The 16,977-nt window shown below is 39.7% G+C and overlaps 1 protein-coding gene across 2 annotated transcripts in view; it reads right to left on the reverse strand.

The window, feature by feature from the left end:
- Window positions 1–16,977, reverse strand: part of RAB3GAP2 (RAB3 GTPase activating non-catalytic protein subunit 2) — a 117,312-nt gene that overhangs the window by 36,024 nt on the left and 64,311 nt on the right. For both annotated transcript variants that reach the window (XM_062210372.1, XM_062210371.1), the window contains exons 10-17: window positions 15,743–15,891; window positions 14,857–14,936; window positions 14,636–14,725; window positions 6,814–6,953; window positions 4,200–4,416; window positions 3,478–3,621; window positions 3,165–3,247; window positions 2,405–2,469 (exon numbers count right to left, since the gene is read on the reverse strand). In XM_062210372.1, coding sequence (XP_062066356.1) covers window positions 2,405–2,469; window positions 3,165–3,247; window positions 3,478–3,621; window positions 4,200–4,416; window positions 6,814–6,953; window positions 14,636–14,725; window positions 14,857–14,936; window positions 15,743–15,891 — 968 coding nt within the window. The remainder of the gene's footprint in view (window positions 1–2,404; window positions 2,470–3,164; window positions 3,248–3,477; window positions 3,622–4,199; window positions 4,417–6,813; window positions 6,954–14,635; window positions 14,726–14,856; window positions 14,937–15,742; window positions 15,892–16,977) is intronic.

Consider the following 16,977-nt stretch of genomic DNA (forward strand, 5'->3'; position numbering starts at 1 on the left):
AAACTTAAAAAAAAAAAAAAAAGACTGCAACAGAAACCACTAAGTCCTGCCATGTACACTGCTGTGCAATAATGAATACAGGTATTTTTTTATTGCTTTTATTTATGAGTGTAAATTTCATAGGTACAACTTTAGGAATATAGTGGTTCTTTCTCTCCTACCCCGCCCTCCAGCCCCTACTCCTGTCCCATCCCTGAATATAGGTATTGATCTCTCTCCCTAACCTCAGGCACAGAGCTACTAAAATCCCTGTAATTTCCTGAGCAACAGCAGCGTTACGCCAATCTTTTGGTCTCTGATCCCCTGTTCATGACACAGAGCTCCTAAGAACTTTGTAATTTCCTGGATGATTGCAGGATCCTTTTATTCTAATAAGGTGACTCTTGGTGGGCTCCTAGAAAGATTGGAGGGCTGGTTGCCAGCTGAACCAACCACGTAATTAGAGATTAGAACTGTCTGTCCCATCCCTTGACCTCTGTGCAGGGGAGAGGGGCTGAGTTGATCATCACTGGCCAAAGATGTAATCAATCATGGCTGCATAATGAAGCCTCCATGAATACTCAAAAGGATAGGACGTGAATGAGCGTTTAGATTCCTGGACATAGGAAGTTCTTGGAAGATGGCTCACCCAGAGAGGGCATGGGAGCTCTGCATCCTTTCTCTCATTCCTTCTTCTATGCACCTCTTCCATCTGGCTGTTCATCTGTCTCCTTTGTAATATCCTTTATAATAATGGGAAAGTATAAGTAAAGTATTTCCCCAAGTTCTGTGAGCCACTGAAGCAAATTAATCAAACCTGAGGAGGGGGCTGTAGAAACCCCAATTCACAGCTGGTCAGTAGGAAGTCTGTGACAACCTACTAGTTCCTACTGGTATCTGAAGGAAAGTCTTCTTTCTGGGACTGGGCTGCCAACCTATGGGATCTGATGCCATCTCTAGGCAGTGTCAGAACTGAAATTAGAGGACACCCAGCTAGAACCAGCTGCAGAATCTGACTGGTATTATAGGGGAGAAAAACTTCTGTCTAGTGGCAGAAGTACTGGGTGACTGTGTAAGAGAACAGGAAAAAACATTGTGATCTGCCTCTCTTATATTCTCACAGCAGCATAATGTTGTGAATTATAAGGGACTATTCAATAAGATTCATACTTGAAGGTGCTTAAAAAAGCCTAAAGAGGGAAAAGCTGAGGAACTATGACTAATATACATGAAATAATAGGAAAACAAACAGTCATTTACTATCTGGTTCTGGCTTAAAGTAGAGTAGGAGCTTGGAGTTATCTATGGGGGTTGAAGTGACATGCAAGAATTTATGGAGTTAGGACATGAGCAGCATTAGGATGAGTTTGGACAAGAAAGTGAGAGTAAAAGAAATCACCATCAAAAAGAAAAAAAAAAAGAAATTACCATCAGTTACCATACAATAGCCACAAACCTGGGGAAAGATGACAAATATGACAACACCATGAGATGTTGAGACTGTGGAGCTACAAGTACTCTTATAAAGTTCAAGTGGGAGTATAAGTCAGTACAACTGACATGAAAAACAACTGTCATCAGCCATTACAGCTAAAAAAGCTACACCTTAGCAATTCTACTCTTAGATATAAATTCAGAAGAAATGTGCAGAAGTGTACTAGGAGATCGGTACAAGGACAAGCAAAGCATCATTCTTTGTAATGGCAAAAAACTGGAAATAACCTAAATGTTCATTGACAACAGAGTAGATAAATAACTTCCAGAGTGGGATTCATTTGGTCTGGTAAATGAATCAGTTACAGCTACAACTATAGCTACATATATTAATATGGATGACTCACAGAAATGTAATATTGAAAGGCAAAACTAAAGTCATAGAAGACAGAAAACAATGCAATTTACACAAAGCTTAAAAAGACAAAAAACCCACCAGTAGGTTTCAAAGGAACCATGAAGAAATGATATGACAATCAAGAAGAGCAAAAGAGAGAGAAACAAAATTCTGAATTGTTGCTACCTTGGGGAGGGTCGGGGGTATGGGACTGAGGAAAGACATGCAGGGCTCTTTAGCATTCCAGCTAAGTGTCTCTTCCCTAAGATAGGTCATCATACACATGTGTTTACCATTAATCTGTAATCCAAATATATATTATGTATAAATATCATGTTCATGCTATTAATTAAAAAAGGAAAAAGACAACAGAAACTCCCACATGGAAATGCAAGCAGGGATAAATCAGATTAAAAACACAAAGGCTTTAAATTGATGTGTTTAGAGGGAAAAAAGAAAGTAAATAATTTTTTAAGAGATATACAAGAGTCCTTCAAAATGCTCATGGAAAATGGAATTAAAAGTTTCCTTTGGTGCAAAAGCTTTCTGAAACCAACTACTCAATAGGAAAGTTTCTATATTGTATAAACTTACTTGTTTTTTGGTTGCAGGGTACTTAATATCAAGAATTAGTTCCCTTATTTCTGTTTCAACTGAATCTATGAAGACAAAATTAAAGATTTCACTTTTATTATGGAAAAATATTCTAAAATAAATTAACATATTTGTAATATCTGTCAGTCCAAAGGATTGTGGGGTTTTCACACATCATTTTTTTGGTTATAAATTTCAATGTCTCTGAGATGGCATACTTCTGTCTTATATAGCATAATTCCAATAAAAAGTACATGTGATAACTTATACCTTACTTCACTTTGAAAAGTAGTTGAGATAGCTCATTGATGCATTTAAATACATTTTAAAACATCTATTTTCATCTACTTGAATGGCAGAGGAACAGACAGAGAAACAGTGAGAGAGAGTGTGTGTGTGTGAGAGAGAGAGACGTCTTCCATATACTAGTTCACTCCCCAAATGTCTGGGACAACTAGGGCTCGTCCACACCAAAGCCAGGAACCTAGAACTCCAGCAAGATTTCACAAGCGGGTGGCAGAGGCACAAACACTTGAGAATCATCTGCTGCCTCCCACACTACATGAGCAGGAAGCTGGATGGGAAGTAGAATAGCTGGGCTCGAACCAGCACTCCCATACAGGACGCGGGTGTCCTAAGCAGCGGTGTGCCACAATGCCTGCCACCATTTAAATATTGTGACTGCTCCATTCAGAATATTTTACTGATTTTTAAAATGACAGAACAATATGCTTTGTTATTTTTACCAAAGGATGCCTACCAAGATTGGGAGATTTCGTTTTCAATAAGGCTGACAGTTTCTTCACTAAATGCATATCCTTGGCTCGTTCACTCTTCTTATCACTAAAACAATAAATACAACAAAATCTTACAAAATGTCAAAATGCTTTCCTCCCACTTATGGCTCATTCCCCCTTTCTTTTCTCTATATTTCCTATTTAACTTTAAACATAGCAGTCTGAAGACTAAAGCAGCAAGAACAACACAACAGCTACAAAAGGCAGCACAAGTCCTAAGAGATGAGGAAGAGTGAGCGGAGGAACATCAGTCAGCAGACACTCAGCAAACCTTACCTCAGTGCCAAATGGAAAGGGACATTCACCGTTTTCACACTTCCAGACACGGGGTCCACAAGACAGATCTGGTAAGTCTGTGGCTGCCAACTCTGACTGATAACATTATTCAAGCCCATTATTTTATAGCCAGGATACAGTAACCTAAAGAAATCACACACCAATGTGGCAAAACATTAGCGAAAGGAGAAATACCAAAAGGTGCTTTTAGTATAGCTAGAGAACTCTACAGATTTACAAGTTTAGAGAACTCCACAATATTACCAATTCAGGAGCTTTAATGAGGTAAGTAAATGCTGATACCAAAACATAAGCAAAGCAGGACTCAACTGGCAGAGTTCTAGCTCATTAAAAGATTCTACAAAATTAAATGAACACAATCAGACCCATATTTGATGGCAAACAAAACACTCACGTCACTTAACATCATCACTAGGAGAATATGAAGAAAATTTTCCTTTTCAGTCTAGACAGCATAAGCAGCACCAAGCTGACTTAAATTCAATAGTAAATGATGGCATTTTGCAATAGCATTTCTTTATTACTAAGTACTTCATCCTTAATTATGTTCCAGGCACTCACAGGAAAAGCCATGATAAAGGACATTACAATTCCCACACAGCTTGCAGCCTAATGAGTAGCTTTAACAAAAGCTTTATTTTAATAAAAGCACTCCTGTATTTCTTTTTGTAGCCAGCAAAATGCCAGGGTTTGCAGCTTACCTGCAGTGCTTTCCCACGTTGAAAGCTCCTACTCTAGGTCCCTGCTGTGTGCTCCACACCTCTAGAATTCCCCTTCTTGGGGCATAAATCACAAGGAACTGAGCTACTCGACTTGGACCCTGAGTATTTCCAAAGGGGGAAAAGTCCACCTTTTCTGGTACCCTTTCGTGGAGGTCTTCTACAATTTGAATCCATCCAATTTGTGCATCACGGTAGCCTTGGGTACAGAGGACAGGGAAAGTTAATTAGTTAATTAATCAACATTCAGCAGCAGCCTCCAGAAGCACTTTGGAATATCTACAGGAGAGTGGTAGAGTATTATCTTTTTACTTTAAAATATCTTAGACAAGATAACAATAAATATAATAAACATTCAATCTGTCACCAAGCCTTATCAAATCTTAGTATTTTGCTTTATTTGTTTCAGATCACTTTTTTTCTTTAAAAAGAAAATAATGTAGCTATAACTGAATCCTCTTGAGTGCTCCTGCCTGCTCTCATCTCCATCTCTCCCTCTCTTTTTTTTTTTAACTTTTATTTAATGAATATAAATTTCCAGTGTACAGCTTATGGATTACAATGGCTTCCCCCTCCCATAACTTCCCTCCCACCCGCAACCCTCCCCTCTCCCGCTCCCTCTCCCCTTCCATTCACATCAAGATTCATTTTCAATTCTCTTTATATACAGATCAATTTAGTATAAAGATTTCAACAGTTTGCACCCACATAGAAACACAAAGTGAAACATACTGTTTGAGTACTAGTTATAGCATTAAATCAAAATGTACAGCACATTAAGGACAGAGATCCCATATGAGGAGCAAGTGCACAGTGACTCCTGTTGTTGACCCAACAAATTGACACTCTAGTTTATGGCACCAGTAACCACCCTAGGCTCTCGTCATGAGTTGCCAAGGCTATGGAAGCCTTCCAAGTTTGCCGACTCTGATCATATTTAGACAAGGTCATAAAAGACAGAGTGAGGATAGTAACCAATGATCCTAAGAGTGGCATTTACCAGGTTTGAACAATTATACAGCATTAAGTGGGGAAGAGGACCATCAGTACACACAGGTTGGGAGTAGAGCCATTGGTGGTAGAGTAGAGGTTATGATTACAAAGGAATGAGGCTCAAGTGCGTTAGACAGGGTCTAGAACAAAGGACAGAGTCATTATTAGAGGAGCTAAGAAAGGTGCTGTCTAGAGATGGGACTTGGGCACTCCCTTGACTTGCATCCTCTGGTCTGCTTTAACAAAAACCAGGAGGAAAAGAAAGCTAGGCATCAGAAGCAATGGGTGGCAGGCCTATTAATGGCTGATCTGTACAGTGATCTGCCCTCAAGGAGACCCAACAGGCCAGTCCACCGCAGTGGCTTTCAATGTGGCAAGCCTGGGCTTCAGCAGAAGTCAGCTTGTGAAGAGCCCTGGCAGCTCTGCCAAGAGTTGGATCACTGGAAATGGACCTGCCCTGGAGTCGAAGGATGCCCAGGTCAGAGCCACAGATCTTATTGGCTCTAAGCTGAATTTGGGCAAACTGTTATTGCTGTATTTTCTCACCTTCGATTATGTTGCAGAGATGAACACCAAGAAATGATGGATGTACAGCACTGAAACTTGCTTCTACAGATACTTAAACAAGTAGCAGATAAAACAAGTGCTTGTCACTGTACAGGTTCTTTGGCAAGAACGTGATAAGGGCCTCAATCTGGTCCAGAGTGATTTAATATTCTCAAATCTATTATTCTTTACACCATAAAGATTGTACATTAATTATGGTTTCCAACCAGTAGTCTGCCAACACATTGCTATTCCAGATGATTTTAAACAATGTAGTCTCCCATCTTCTTAAGTCGGGACATTTTATTTTACTCAAGTTTACAATGTACCCAGTTCAAAGGCACTTTCAAGTATCTCATAACTAAGTCCTGGCTAATGCACTGCATGTAGATAAAGACTGGAAGGACTTTGGGCAGTGTCTTCAAAGCAGACTCAACTGGCAGGAGTATCTTCTCTTCTCTTTCTTCTTGGAAAGCAGAGAAGGTAGCTGGCCTGAGACCCCTGAGTAGGGCAGCTACACGGAAGGAGACTGGGTTCCTTAGGATGCTGTGGTGATATCACGTCAAACCAATAACTGAGTCTGCTGCTAGCAGCTGAATGAAACTCCTGCTTGACAGAGTTACTGATAAACCAAGTGGACTGATCCAAGCACGCGGATGTGAAAATCATGTTAGGGAAGATGGATTTGCTAGATTTTGCTATCTTAAATCTGAAAGTCTTGGCATTCTAGATTTACCAACATTTGGCACAAGCATGGCCTTGTGAAGGGTAATGAATATAGCTGGGGCAAGAAACTGAATTAAGAAATCGATGACAGTGAGAATTTAAAGAGTTAAAGTACATAAGGCAGAGGTTAAAAGTGTCTATGAGGTGTTCAAACTTATAAAATGATTAATACTGGATCAAGTGTTGCCAATCTGAGTTCATTTTGATACAAAAAGAAAAACCTGAAGGGTTAAACAGCATTCTTAGCTAGAGGCTGAAGAATGATAACACTGCTTAATGTTAACAGTAAAAGGTGAATAAATGTTTTCTATAAATTTTTTTAAAGAAGTACCTTTCCACATGCGTATTGCAATCCCTCTAGATACATCCAATAAAATAACTCTCCCAAAATCATCGGTTACTGCTGCCAGTGTGTTACATGGAGACAGACATATGCTTTCACCATGCCGTCTAGAATCTGGAAGTCCAAATCTGGTATTTAAAAGAAAATAAAAAATTCAAATCACATTCCAATCTATAAACACATAAAACAATAATGAAATGCAAATATAAAATAGGTGACAACTATCTTTACCTAAAGAAATATGAATGTTGCCTAGCTTACCAGTCATTTACTGGTTAATCACACCTAATATCTGCAATCTAAAATACATAAAAGAAATGAAATTAAAATACCATCCTATGTTGGTTTCTATACAGATTCCACAGCCTTATCTAGGGAATACAATTGTAACTATATTTTCCTAAGAAACATGTCATACACAAGACCCTCACAACCAATTTTAGAGTACTTTGCTTCTGCACAGACACCTTTTGTCTATTTTAAGTTCTTGTTTCAACTCAGTTCTCTTTCATATTAGATATCATAAATTGCTGACACCAATGTATCTTCTTCTTTTTTTTTTTAAAGACTTATTTATTTCTTTGAAAGAGTTACAGAGAGAAACAGAAAGAGAGAAGGAGAAATCTTCTATCCATTCGTTAACTCCCCAAATGGCTGGTCTGAAGTCAGGAACCAGGAGCTTCTTCTGGGCATCCCGTGTGTGTGCAGGGGCCCAAGCACTTAGGCCATCCTCTGCTGCTTTTCCCAGGAGCATTAGCAGGGAACTGGATGGGAAGCAGGGACACGGGACTTGAACTGGCTTAAACTGCTGTGCCACGGTGCCAGCACTGTGAGCATTTGGAAAGTGGACCAGCAGATGAGAGTTCTCTACCTCTCACTCTTTCTCACTGAGGATAGGAGTTCTCTCTCTTCATCTAACTCTCCCTCAATTTCTCAAATAAAATAACAACTAAATAGTTATCTCTAAAGCCTACTAGTTTATCATCAACCTTGTTAGAACTGTGAATAAAATAAAAGGAACTAGGAACACTCACTTTGAGAGAAGTCCCTAAGAAAAATGTTCAAGCTATTTTTTTTTTTTTTTGACAGGCAGAGTGGACAGTGAGAGAGAGAGAGACAGAGAGAAAGGTCTTCCTTTTGCCGTTGGTTCACCCTCCAATGGCCGCCGCGGTAGCGCGCTGCGGCCGGCGCACCGCGCTGATCCGATGGCAGGAGCCAGGTGCTTCTCCTGGTCTCCCATGGGGTGCAGGACCCAAGGACTTGGGCCATCCTCCACTGCACTCCCTGGCCACAGCAGAGAGCTGGCCTGGAAGAGGGGCAACCGGGACAGGATCGGTGCCCCGACCGGGACTAGAACCCGGTGTGCCGGCGCCGCAAGGCGGACGATTAGCCTAGTGAGCCGCGGCGCCGGCCTATTTTTTTTTTTTTTTTTAAGGAAGAGAGTTTATTGGGGGAAACCCAGCAGACTGGAAAGAAGGAGCGAAGAAGGAAAAGAGGGAGAAGGAGAGCGTAAAAGAGAGAGACAGAGATGGAGAGAAGAGAGAGAGCGAGAGAGTGAGAGAGAGGAGAGGAGAGGAGAGGAGAGAGCGAGAGAGAGCTGTTCAAGCTATTATAACTATTGGGTCTTGTGGCTAATTTCTTGATTCTTGGGTGAACTGAGGACATGCGATGTGTTACAACACAGTATTTTAAAATAAGATGAAAAAATCCTTAGAAGATAACATTGAATAAATTTTAATAACAGTTTGTGGTGGAATGAGAAGGTGAGAAGGTCATGCCAAGATGGCCGCTGACAACAGAAAATGCCTGGCAACAGGCCGTGATTGGATGGCTTCGGAAACCACATGACAACAGAGCCTGACAACAGGCTGTGATTGATGGCTTAGGAAACCACTCAACAACAGAGCCTGACTGACAACAGGTTGTGATTGGATGGCTTCGGAAACCACAGGACAACAGAGCCTGACTGACAACAGGTTGTGATTGGATGGTTTCAAAAACTGCCTGGCAACAGGCTGTGATTGGTTAGGGCATAGACTGCCCCTTGACTGGATTGGCTGCCTTGGCTATATAAGCAGTTGTAGCAACTGAAATAAATGAGTCTGCAGGCTGCTTGCCTCAGGCCTGCTTTCACCTGAATCCCGGGGTCTGTGTGGTGACTCCGCGCCTCTTGCCCCCACCACACTCTTCCTCTCAGAAACGAATCCACAGCAACAACAGTTAATTAGTTGAGTCCTTTAGGCAAAGAACATCTAAAGGGTAGGGGCTCTATTGTCTTTCATGGTGGTATTTTGTATTTGTTGCTTTGTAAAATTTTTTTTAAATTTTTATTTAATGAATATGAATTTCCAAAGCACAGCTTATGGATTACAATGGCTTTCCCCCCAATAACTTACCTCCCACTCGCATCCCTCCCCTTTCCCACTCCCTCTCCCCTTCCATTCACTTCAAGATTCATTTTCAATTCTCTTTTTATACAGATCAGTTTAGTATATATTAAGTAAAGATTTCAACAGTTTGCACCCACACAGAAACACAAAGTGACAAATACTATTTGAGTACTAGTTATAGCATTAAATCACAATATACAGAGACATTAAGGACAGAGATCCTACATGAGGAGTAAGTGCACAGTGACTCCTGTTGTTGACTTAACAAATTGACACTCTTGTTTATGGCATCAGTAATCACCTGAGGCTCTTGTCATTAGTTGCCAAGAATATGGAAGCCTTTTGAGTTCACCGACTCTGATCATATTTAGACAAATTGGAAGTTCTCGCCTTCCTTCAGAGAAAGGTACCTCCTTCTTTGATGACCTGTTCTTTCCACTGGGATCTCACTCACAGAGAGATCTTTTATTTAGGTCTTTTTTTTTTTTTTTTTTTTTGACAGAGTATCTTGGCTTTCCATGCCTAAAATACTCTCATGGGCTTTTCAGCCAGATCCGAATGCCTTAAGGGCTGATTCTGAGGCCAGAGTGCTGTTTAGGACATCTGCCATTCTATGAGTCTGCTGTGTCTCCCGCTTCCCATGTTGGATCATTCTCTCCCTTTTTTATTCTATTGGTTAGTATTTTCAGACACTAGTCTTGTTTATGTGATCCCTTTGACTCCTAGTCCTATCATTATGATCAATTGTGAACACAAATTGATCACTTGGGCTAGCGAGATGGCATTGGTACATGCCACCTTGATGGGATTGAATTGGAATCCCCTGGTATGTTTCTAACTCTACCATTTGGGGCAAGTCAGCTTGAGCATGTCCCAAATTGTACATCTCTTCCCTCTCTTATTCCCACTCTTAAATTTAACAGGGATCACTTTTCAGTTAAGTTTCAACACTTAAGAATTCAACCAATAGTATTAAGTAGTACAAACAACAAAAATACTAAGAGGAATAACGTATTAAGTTGTTCATCTACAGTCAGGGCAAGGGCTGATCAAGTCACTGTTTCTCATAGTGTCCATTTCACTTCAACAGGTTTCCTTTTTGGTGCACGGTTAGTTGTGACCGATCAGGGAGAACATATGATATTTGTCCCTTTGGGACTGGCTTATTTCACTCAGCATGATGTGTTCCAGATTCCTCCATTTTGTTGCAAATGACCGGATTTCATTGTTTTTCACTGCTGCATAGTATTCTATAGAGTATATATCCCATAATTTCTTTATTCAGTCTACTGTTGATGGGCATTTAGGTTGATTCCAGGTCTTAACTATTGTGATATGTTATTATTGCAATAAACATTAAGGTGCAGACAGCTTTTTTGTTTGCCAATTTAATTTCCTTTGGGTAAATTCCAAGGAGTGGGATGGCTGGGTTGAATGGTAGGGTTATATTCAGGTTTCTGAGCAATCTCCAAACTAACTTCCATAGTGGCTTTACCAGTTTGCATTCCCACCAACAGTGGGTTCATGTCCCTTTTTCCCCACATCCTCTCCAGCATCTATTGTTGGTAGATTTCTGAATGTGAGCCATTCTCACCGGGGTGAGGTGAAACCTCATTGTGGTTTTGATTTGCATTTCCCTGATTGCTAGTGATCTTGAACATTTTTTCATGTGCCTGCTGGCTGTTTGGATTTCTTCTTTTGAAAAATGTCTATTTAGGTCCTTGGCCCATCTCTCAAGTGGGTTGTTTGTTTTGTTTTTGTGGAGTTTCTTGATCTCTTTGTAGAGTGTGGTTATCAACTCAATCTGTTGCATAGTTTGCAAATATTTTTTCCCATTCTGTCGGTTGCCTCTTCACTCTCCTGACTGTTTCTTTTGCAGTACAGAAACTTCTCAATTTGATGCAATCCCAAATGTTAATTTTGGCTTTGACTGCCTGTGCCTCCAGGGTCTTTTCCAGGAAGTCTCTCCAATGATCTCTAAAAATCTGATGGTGTCAGGTCGTAGATTTAGGTCTTTAATCCATGTTGAGTGGATTTTTGTGTAAGGTGTAAGGTAGGGGTCTTGCTTCATGCTTCTGCACGTGGAAATCCAGTTTTCCCAGCACCATTTATTGAATAGACTGTCCTTGCTCCAGGAATTGGTTTTAGATCCTTGATCAAATATAAGTTGGCTGTAGAGGTTTGGGTTGATTTCTGCTGTTTCTATTCTGTTCTATTGGTCTCTCCATCTGTTTCTGTACCAGTACCATGCTGTTTTGATACTACTGCCCTGTAGTATGTCCTGAAATCTGGTATTGTGATGCCTCCGGCCTTTGTTTTTGTTGTACAAAATTGCTTTGGCTATTCAAGGTCTTCTGCGTCTCCATATGAATTTCAGCATCATTTTTTCCAGATCTGAGAAGGTCTTTGGTATTTTGATTGGTATCACAGTGAATCTATAAATTGCTTTTGGGAGAATAGACATTTTGATGATGTTGATTCTTCCAATCCATGAGCATGGAAGAATTTTCCATTTGTTGGTATCTTCTTCTATTTCTTTCTTTAAGATTTTGTAATTCTCATCGTAGAGATCTTTAACATCCTTGGTTAAGTTTATTCCAAGGTATTTGACTGTTTTTGTAGCTATTGAGAATGGGATTGATCTTAGCAGTTCTTTCTCAGCCATGGCATTGCCTGTGTATACAAAGGCTGTTGATTTTTGTGCATTGATTTTATATCCTGCTAGTTTGCCAAACTCTTCTATGAGTTCCAATAGTCTCTTAGTAGAGTTCTTTGGGTCCCCTAAATAAAGAATCATATCATCTGCAAAGAGGGATAGTTTGACTTCTTCCTTCCCAATTTGTATCCCTTTAGTATCTTTTTCTTGCCTGATGGCTCTGGCTAAAACTTTAAGAACTATGTTGAACAGCAGTGGTGAGAGTGGGCATCCCTGTCTGGTACCAGATCTCAGTGGAAATGCTTCCAACTTTTCCCCATTCAATAGGATGCTGGCTGTGGGTTTTTCATAAATTGCTTTGATTGTATTAAGGAATGTTCCTTCTATACCCAATTTGCTTAGAATTTTCATCATGAAAGGGTGTTGAATTTTATTGAATGCTTTCTCTCATCTATTGAGATAATCATAGGGTTTTTCTTCTGCAGTTTGCTAATGTGGTGTATCACATTGATTGATTTGCGAACGTTGAACCATCCCTGCATACCAGGGATAAATCCCACTTGGTCTGGGTGGATGATTTTTCTGATGTGTTGTTGTATTCTATTGGCGAGAATTTTATTGAGGATTTTTGTGTCCATGTTTATCAGGGATATTCGTCTGTAATTTTCTTTCAATGCTGCATCTTTCTCTGGCTTAGGGATTAAGGTGATGCTGGCTTCATAGAAAGAATTTGGGAGGTTTCCATCTTTTTCGATTGTTCTGAATAGTTTGAGAAGAAATGGAGTTAGTTCTTCTTTAAATGTCTGGTAGAATTCAGCAGTGAGTCCATCTGGTCCTGGGCTTTTCTTTGTTGGAAGTGCCTTCATTACTGTTTCAATTTCTTTCTCAGTTATGGGTCTATTTAGGTTTTCTATGTCTTCATGGTTCAATTTAGGTAGGTTGCATGTGTCCAGGAATCTATACATTTCTGATAGATTTCCCTGTTGGCTGGCATACAAGTCCTTGTAGTAATTTCTGATGATTCTTTTTATTTCTGTGGTGTCTGTTGTTACATTTCCTTTTTCATCTCTGATTTTATTGATTTGGGTCTTTTCTTTTTTTAGTAGTTGGGCCAATGGGTGTCAATTTTATTCATTTTTTTCAGAAAACCAGCTATTCGCTTGGCTGATTTTTTTGTAATGTTTTAAAAACAAAATCAAGGTGGCTGGTGCTGTGGCACAGTGGGTGAAACCATCGCCTATGATGTTGGCATCCCATAACAGTGCTAGTTTGTGTCCTGGCTGCTTCACTTCCAATCCAGCTTCCTGCTAATAGCCTGGGGAAAGCAGCAGAAGCTAGCCCAAGTGTTTGGGCCCCTACTACCCTTGTGGAGACTGGATGAAGCTCCTGCCTTCGGCTTGGCCCAGGGTAGCTGATGTGACCATTTGAGAATGAACCAGTGGATGGAAGATCTCTTTGTCTCTCCCTCTCTCTGTAACTCTGATTTTCAAAATAAATAAATATAATATTTTTTTTAAAAATCTTCATCTCATGGAGTTTACCTTCCAATTGGGTAAAAATCCCACATTAATGACCATCAGAAGTTCCACAACCTCATGAGATAAACAAGTTAACTAATAAGCACGCTGAAAGACCATGAATTTCAAAGCACTAAATTTTTTTTTCATTTATTAAACTTTTATTTTAATGAATATAAATTTCCAAAGTACAGCTTATGGGTTACAATGGCTTCCCCCCTCCCAAAACTTCCCTCCCGCCCACAACCCTCCCCTTTCCCGCTCCCTCTCCCCTTCCATTCACATCAAGATGCATTTTCAATTCTCTTTATATACAGAAGATCAGTTTAGTATATGTTAGGTAAAGATTTCAACAGTTTGCCCCCATATAGCAACACAAAGTGAAAAAACAACTGTTGGAGTACTAGTTATAGCATTAAATAAGAGTGTACAGCACATTAAAGACAGAGATCCTACATAATATTTTTTTAAAATTAATTAATTTTCTATGCCATTTCCAATTTAACACCAGGTTTTTTTTTTTTTTTCATTTCCAATTATCTTTATATACAGAAGATCAATTCAGTATATAATTAGTAAAGACCTCATCAGTTTGTACCCACACAGAAACACAAAGCGTAAAAATACTGTTTCAGTACTAGTTATAGCATCACTTCACATTAGACAACACATTAAGGACAGATCCCACATGGGGTGTAAGTACACAGTGACTCCTGTTGCTGACTTAACAATTTGACACTCCTGTTCATGGTGTCAGTAATCTCCCTAGGCTCTAGTCATGAGTTGCCAGGGCTATGGAAGCCTTTAGAGTTCGCTGACTTTGATCTTATTCTGATAGGGTCATAGTCAAAGTGGAAGTTCTCTCCTCCCTTCGGAGAAAGGTACCTCCTTCTTTGATGGCCCCATTCTTTCCACTGGGATCTCACTCACAGAGATCTTTCATTTAGGTCTTTTTTTTTTTCCCATGGTATCTTGGCTTTCCATGCCTACAATACTCTCATGGGCTCTTCAGCCAGATCCGAATGCCTTAAGGGCTGATTCTGAGGCCAGAGTGTTGTTTAGGACATCTGCCATTCTATGAGTCTGCTGTGTATCCCACTTCCCATGTTGGATCCTTCTCTCCCTTTTTGATTCTATCAGTTAGTATTAGCAGACACTTGTCTTGTTTGTGTGATCCCTTTGACTCTTAGACCTATCAGAGCCATCAATTGCAAAGCACTAAAATTTGAGAAGCACGACAGACTTGCCTTACAGCTAATGGAGTAGCTGGTTCAACCTTCGGCTTTTGCTTCTGGACAGTTTCTTCTTCATGCTTACTTTTCCAACCAAGCCAACCACTGAAAAGAAAGGACATTTACAACAAAAGTAGAAGAGCTTCCAGAGTGTGAAGTGCAGACTCTCAAAATATGAGTTAAAACTAAGCTAGATACAAATTAGAGACTTTTAAATTTAATTTTTATGTAATTACCTGGCAGCATTAAATAAAGCAGAAGTGAGTTTACTTGCAACTGCTAGTGCAACATGAGATAATAATGGTTGTGTGCTTCCCTGAAAAGCAGAACATTTGAAAGAGAATAATTAATAGCTTACAAAGAAACAATATACAATGCCAACATTAAAATGTCTTGAAAAGTTGTAAAGGCTGAACTAGTAGTATTTCAGCTTCTTTCAGAGGGTACACTAAAACTTCATTTTAAGTGCAATAAAATAAAAAGTTTTAATGTTATTAAAAAAAAAAGCTATAAAATCACCAGTAGTCTATATTACCTTCACGGTTTCCTTATTTTAATTGTAACTTAATTAAAATAAACCCTAAACCAGGGCAGTAAGACAGCACTGTTGTAGCTGGGCTAAGGATTTCTCATCTACTCATAACTGGTCCTCTCTCCAACCCCCACTGCACATCCCCTACCCTGCCCTGCTTTTAAATAAATGTAGATAGTTTGGACAATTCTGAGGTTTCTTGTAAGTGAGACATCAGTGCTGCCAAATGTAACACCTAACCTATCCTTATTTAAGGAAGTAATTTTCACCACTTACATCAACTATAGTTGGCAGCTTTTTCAGCCTTTAAAAATGCTCATTTACTTGTATCCCTGGTGAGCTGACAGCATAAACAACACTGAGCTTCTGACTATTGCAAAAGTAGTTAGAGAATTTGAGGCTTCAGAAACAAGAGGTTTGTTTGTTTTGCATTGACTTTAGTATCTTTTTACTTAATCTAAAGAATTTAGAAGAAACCTAGTTGAGAAATGTAAACTTCTTCATTTAAGGCTAAGGGGCCATATATAATTTATAGACAAGCTAAAAAGAGTGGCCTGGCTCATAATCACAGTCACTGATGAAACTCATACCTCTAAAGCATAGAAGAAGCCAGTAAATGGATTGGACCCTACAGTGATGTACTGAGACATGGCAGGTGGACTGTTTTTAATTGCTGCATTAAATCCACCAATATTGGAGGCAGTCTTCATTTGATCAAAGGGGGACAGAGTCATAATACCTAATGATAAAAAGATAAAAAAAACACATCATTTGAATGCAGTGAAATGATACCGTCACTGTAGGTCATTAATTTTTTTTTCACTTCCATTCTAAAATGGTGTTCAGTTTTAATTAAAAGACAAGTCATTTTTTATAAAAGCTATAAAAATATTCATAAATATTAAAGTTGCCATCTATAATTTCTCTAATCTATAAATATTAGAAAAATAAAATTTTAATATTTTTGAACAGATACAAAATGCAGAAAATACAAGAAGTATATAATCTACCTGTATAACCACATACTAGTTCATTTTCTAGAGGTAGCAACTAATAAAGTTTCTTATGCTGCCATCCAGAGTTGTTGCATACATGCAAATGACAGCATACAAAATAAACTGATACATGCCTTGTCTGTTTTATTTAATAGAGAATCAAAGAGGCATATTTTCTTTCTTTTTTTTTGAAGATTTACTTATTTGGGGCCAGCACCGTGGTGCAGTAGGCTAATCCTCCACCTGTGGCAACGGCATCCCATATGGGCGCTGGTTCTAGTCCTGCTGCTCCTCTTCCAATCCAGCTCCCTGCTGTGGCCTGGGAAAGCAGTAGAAGATGGCCCAAGTCCTTGGGCTCCTGCACCCACATGAGAGACCAGGAGGAAGTACCTGGCTCCTGGCTTTGGATCAGCGCAGCTTTGGCCATTGCGGCCATTTGGGGAGTGAACCAGCAGATGGAAGACCTTTCTTTCCCGCTTACTGTCTATAACTCTACCTCTCAAATAAATAAATAAAATCTTTAAAAAAGAGAGATTTATTTATTTATTTGAAAGAGCCACACAGAGAGAGAAGGAAAGGCAGAGAGAGAGAGGTCTTCCATCAGCTGGTTCACTCCCCACTTGGCTGCAAAGGCCAGAGATGCACCGATCCAAAGCCAGGAACCAGGAGCCAGGAGCTTCTTCCAGGTCTCCCCAAGGGAGCAGAAGCCCAGGTACTTGGGCCATCTTCTACTGCTTTCCCAGGCTAATGCAGAGAGCTGGATCAGAAGCAGAGCAGCTAGGACTCGAAGTGGCACCCATATGGGAAGCCGGCACTGGAGGCAGCAGTTT

Source organism: Lepus europaeus, chromosome 14 (genome assembly GCF_033115175.1).
Source record: "Lepus europaeus isolate LE1 chromosome 14, mLepTim1.pri, whole genome shotgun sequence".
Classification (NCBI taxonomy): domain Eukaryota; kingdom Metazoa; phylum Chordata; class Mammalia; order Lagomorpha; family Leporidae; genus Lepus; species Lepus europaeus.